Source organism: Crocuta crocuta, unplaced genomic scaffold, assembly GCF_008692635.1.
Source record: "Crocuta crocuta isolate KB4526 unplaced genomic scaffold, BGI_CrCroc_1.0 scaffold299, whole genome shotgun sequence".
NCBI classification, from domain to species: domain Eukaryota; kingdom Metazoa; phylum Chordata; class Mammalia; order Carnivora; family Hyaenidae; genus Crocuta; species Crocuta crocuta.
Genome location: NW_027532747.1, coordinates 8,883,076 through 8,888,167, shown reverse-complemented (window position 1 = coordinate 8,888,167; position 5,092 = coordinate 8,883,076). Strand labels below are relative to the sequence as shown.

General features: G+C 47.7%; 1 protein-coding gene and 1 long non-coding RNA gene across 2 annotated transcripts; one reads left to right on the top strand and one right to left on the bottom strand.

The window, feature by feature from the left end:
• Nucleotides 1-623: 623 nt before the first annotated feature.
• LOC144245549 (uncharacterized) lies at nucleotides 624-2,697 on the bottom strand. The gene is made up of 2 exons (XR_013339288.1): nucleotides 2,629-2,697; nucleotides 624-2,466 (listed from the first exon to the last, which is right to left on the bottom strand). It is a non-coding gene; the product is annotated as an uncharacterized LOC144245549 (long non-coding RNA).
• A 30-nt stretch (nucleotides 2,698-2,727) lies between these two features.
• LYSET (lysosomal enzyme trafficking factor) lies at nucleotides 2,728-4,219 on the top strand. The gene is made up of 2 exons (XM_077780953.1): nucleotides 2,728-2,967; nucleotides 3,394-4,219. The coding sequence occupies exons 1-2, from the start codon at nucleotides 2,888-2,890 to the stop codon at nucleotides 3,803-3,805; spliced, it is 492 nt and encodes a 163-aa protein (XP_077637079.1). The 5' UTR covers nucleotides 2,728-2,887; the 3' UTR covers nucleotides 3,806-4,219.
• The last annotated feature ends 873 nt before the right edge of the window (nucleotides 4,220-5,092 follow it).

Below are 5,092 nucleotides of genomic sequence, written 5' to 3'. Positions count from 1 at the left end.
CTGTGCCCATGTCTACAAGTGAGAAACTGAGTTTTTCCTATATTGCAGGATTTTTATGATTACATGAGAGAGCACATAGGAAAGCATTAACTTCATCCAGTCTGTCATGGACAAGCACACAACCTTCACCTCTTTCCTTCCACTCTCCGAATTCGACACAGGGATGCTTTTGGACCCACTGATGCAGTAATTTGTACGTGATCTTGTTCTCCACTGTGCATCAATATAAGGTCCCTTTGGCAATCTCACTTAGAAAACTATCCCCACCCCTCGGAGGGGAAATAAGAGGAAAATATCCAAGGGACAAAGACTGTGTAACCTCGGTGGTTTTCAGATTTATGCTTTTGGAATCCTTTTATTTCTTTTTGACAGCAAGACAGAGCACGAGCAGGGGAGGGGCAGAGAGAGGAGATGCAGAATCTGAAGCAGGCTCCAGGCCCTGCTCTGTCAGCACAGAGCCTGAAGCAGGGCTCGAACTCAGTAAAGCCGTGAGATCATGATGACCTGAGCCAAAGTCGGATGCTTAACGGACTGAGCCGCCCAGGCACTGCTGGAACCCTACATTCAGATGAAATAGCTCTTGGAATCTTGATATAAATAAAACAGATTTTTTTAAAAGAAGGTTATTTTGTTAGCATTCCTTTATTTTAGAAGTTCACATAGATCACTTTATAACACCTATTAAAATGGCATTCAGCACTGGATGTTGTGATGACACATATCAGAAACCTGGGGTTAGAGGTGACAGCTGACAAACTTATCAACCTCAGCATTTGATTCTGCCTCTTGTTTTGATTGCATAGCATCAGTAAAATTGTGATTCAGACAAGATACCTTAGTATCTTAACCACTGCTCCTATCTTTGTAATAAATGTAGAGCAACACACACCTAAGAAATATCTAGAATAATCACATCCAGCATGCTATCCTTGCACCTGTTACCATGGAAGCTGACATCTCAGCGTTCAGCACAGGCAACTGAGCCTTGCCTGTCCTGTAAGAGCACCATACAGATGTAAGGACAGACCCTCTGCACAGTTTTGTATGGCAAATTCACAGGGGTAAATGTAAATGCATGAACACTGGTGCAGAACTACATCCTAGTCTATGACACACTTAGGAGGCATTCAAGAGGCACAGAAATGACAAAGGATTTGGACTGAGAACTGTACACAGTGAGTTACTCGGCAGCGCGAGGAAGGGACTGATTAACGTCCATCACAGGCTCCAATGACCGTTCTGCCTTCGTGCTCTGCTTGCTGCCAACTGCCCTGCCTGGCTTCCTAAGACTCAGGAGAAATGCCCTTCTAACCCTGCCTGGAGAAGGGCCTCCTCCTCCTCAGCGGCTTCTTCCTCCTTTATCAGGGCCAGTTATTCCAACAGGCCCCGGGGCGGGCCGTCCTCCGGCACAGCAAACCTCCTGCGGCGCGGTCTGTGCACTGCCCTGGCGCAGATTCGGTCCAGGCGGGCCTGATTCACAACATCTTTCTCGATTGCTCCTCTCTCCACCAGCTTCTGTAATAAAGGCTCCAACCGTAGTAGCTAAGCAGACAGTTTTTCTTCCTCCTTCTGCTAAGTGGTCAGATATCTGACCTGCAATTCCCTAGGATTGTGGATAACCCCAAAAACCTGCTCCAGGGCCTGCAGGCATTCAGCGACTGTAATGGAAGGGTTGCTTATCTTGAGGACACGAATAACATCAAATGCTGGGCCTCTAAGGCCTTCTAGCAATCGCCTTCTTTTCTCTGCCTCGGACACCTGCCATGCCTTCATCATCTGAGCGGTATGGAACAGCCAGGATTCAAACTCTTCTTCTCCTGGTTCTGGAGAATCGCTGCCTGAGAACACTCGCAGCCTTTTGTTATTTCAGGTATTGCAGGGCAGGCTGAAGGGCCTCCTCTAATGCCCGTGCCAATAAAGGGGCCTGTATTTCTGGGATCCTGCCCTGGTCTAGGGCAAAAGGGTCGTTTCCACATCCAAGGGCTCCGGTCAACTCACCCAGTGTCGTGCTCTCTCCCTCTAAGAATTCGTTTAGTCTGCTTAAAAATTCATTATCCGGGTCCGGGGGCTTAAAGATCACGCTCCAGACACCCCCTTTCCCGGGTATCTCCTTGGGGACCAGAGCACGACTGGTCTCCTCAGTTAGCCCTACTAAGGCTACATTACAGCCCTCCACCCGCCGGAACATCCTCCCCAGCAGTGTGTACTCGCCCAAGGACGCGAAGCCGGCCCGCAGAGCCTCCTCGATTTCCGACAAAGCGCAGGTCGGGGGGATGCCCGCAATCAAAAGCGCCTTCCGAGGGTTCACATCTATCCCCCTGCACCAGTCTTCTAAAAGTCTCAGCGTCATGGTGCCCAAATCAACAGAGTTAAATTCTAATTTGGCCTGGACACTGACGCCCCCGCAATTCACGGCGTTTCTCTGCGGCACCCCCGGTAAGTGCCGTCAACGTCGCGACCGGCGGCCTGCGAGGACAAAGCAGTCAGGTTAGCTGCAGGTGTCAGCGACCCCGGCCCCGCGAGGCCCCGCACCNGAGGGGCCCCGGGGGCTCCGCCAGGAGCTCCGAGGAAGCCAGCCCCAGACGGCCGCCCCCGGCAAGGGATGCGCCGGGACCCGCGCGGTCGCACCTGCAGCCCCCGTCCCCCGCCGAGCAGGTGAGAGCAGCGCCGGGCGCTCGGGGAGGCGGTGCGGCGTCACGATGGGGCGGAGCGCGCGCGCTTCCNCGCCGGGTGACCACGGGCTGGGGCTCCGGCCGCCGGGCAGCCGCGTGACTGGCCGCGGTCACACTGCGCTTAATCACAATTAGCTTGTGTTCCGGGCTGGCCGCGCTCCCGTTTCTCCCAGCCGGTGACCCCGGGAATTTCTCTTAGGGTGGCTTTCTCTGAAATGCCAAAACCGCCCGAGTATTCAGAACTGAGTGACTCTTTAACGCTTGCCGTGGGAACAGGAAGATTTTCGGGACCATTGTAAGTGTTTAAGAGTTACTGTCTTAACTTGGGGGCTCCGACATCGGTTTGACTTGGGAGAATCGAGCGTTCACGTCCAAAACAGTGCTGTTTAAGCCAGAGAAGTATTGCAACTATAAAAGCGAAGTGTTCCGTAGGAAACCAGTTTCATTGCAGTTTCTCAAGGGAAGTTGTGCTGGACCCATTTAAGCCGGATAAAGTGATTTGATTTTTTTTTTCCTGGGGGAGTCACATAAAAAGCGCTCTCCATATGTACTGAAACTTTATTTCTTCGTAATTATTACATAAAAGAAGCTGTGAGTTGTGTACGTTTCTTAGTAAATGTATATGTAGTGATTTTGAACTTGAAATGCATTAGCGGGGAATAGTTGCTACGACAGCGTTTCTAGACCCTGATTTGTAATTTTTTTTTTTTTTAATTTGAAGGCACAGAGCATGGAGAATGATGAACTTCCGTCAGAGGATGGGATGGATTGGAGTGGGATTGTATTTGTTAGCAAGTGCAGCAGCGTTTTACTATGTTTTTGAAATCAATGAGACTTACAACAGGCTGGCCTTGGAGCACATTCAGCAGCACCCGGAAGAGCCCCTTGAAGGAACCACGTGGACACACTCCTTGAAAGCCCGGTTGCTTTCCCTGCCTTTTTGGTTCTGGACGGTTATTTTTCTGATCCCTTACTTACAGATGTTTTTGTTCCTTTACTCTTGTACAAGAGCTGACCCCAAAACGGTGGGCTATTGTATTATCCCCATATGCCTGGCAGTTATTTGCAATCGCCACCAGGCGTTTGTCAAGGCGTCTAATCAGATCAGCAGACTACAACTGATTGACACGTAAAATCGGTCACCATTTTTTCCCTACGATTACAGAACTGCCCGTGCTCTATGGAACCTAATCACAAGACTGCAGTTTCTTCACAGATCTCAGGAAGTTGTGGTGGGGCAGAGGCTTTCTAAAAAGTGTGACCAGGGGGCTCTCTTTATCTGCATAATGATGACTTTTTAAGTGAAGCCTGAGATACAGTACTACAAAATCATGTGGATGACTTCAGCTTTGGGAAGTAAACGTGTGTCTGTTATTTGCATTCTTTAGCAACTTGAATAAGTACCTGAACTCCTATTTTTTATTCTACTGTGCAACATAGTGATGATTCAGAAATTTTTCCTTTGGGGAAAGAATATATATGAACATTTCCATTGTGCTGAATGTAAAAAGGTCCGAACATGGTCATAAAATTTAAATTTTATACAATCACCTGGCTGGCTTTAAAGTTCTTCAAACTAAAACTCACCAGTTCAACCCTGTAAACTAAGCCAACTATTTATGCTTGCTTGCTATCAGTTTGTGAGAAATTGGTATAAAATTACTGAGGTGATGGCTGTCCTGAGAAGCAACGTTTGTGCTTCCTTTTGGTAAGGCTGCTGCCATTATCAGCATTATTAATGCCACTGGTTTTTTAAAAAAATCACTTGGGAAGAAACTCAGCGTTTGGAAGTTGAGCAATCTTACACACAGAAGATGGAAATGAGGTGTTCGGTGAAAATATTTAGTCCGGTTCCTGTCAGATGTCTGACAGCCCCTCTAACATATTACCAGGTCATCACCCTTGTGATTTTCTTTTCTGGCTTAAGGTCCAGTCTTCAGGCAACAGGTTAATTGCATGAAGATGTGATCCTTGTACTTCCTCCTTTGCATCTGTTCTTCCTACCTCGTGTCTGATACCAATACAAATAACTAAAACATGGAAATCTCAGATTTTAGGATTTTTTTCTTTCTTTTTTTTTTCCTGGGTGGGATCCAGATGTATTTTTAGACAGTTATGTCAGTAATGCCCAGGAAATGTTTTACACTGATAGATTTTAATAATAATCATAACCTTTTTTGGTGCTTATTCTTTTGGCCCTTCTTCGAAGAGCTTTATGTGAATTAACTCCTTTAATCCTCTAAACAACCCCTAAGAAAACAATTACCCAGGTTTTACAGAGAAGGACACTGAGGTGGAGACGTGAAGCAACTTGCCTCTTAAGGTCGCACACCTGGTAAGCAGCAGAGCCAGTGGGAACCGGGCGGCTACCTCCTTTGTTCCTAACCACCGTCATTTGCTTCGCACAAATGACACGCTTC

Coding starts and splice junctions, on each gene's coding strand:
- LYSET (XM_077780953.1), top strand. CDS start 2,888: ATGCCAAAACCGCCCGAGTATTCAGAACTGAGTGACTCTTTAACGCTT. Junction 2,968..3,393: donor GGAAGATTTTCGGGACCATT/GTAAGTGTTTAA, acceptor TTTAATTTGAAG/GCACAGAGCATGGAGAATGA.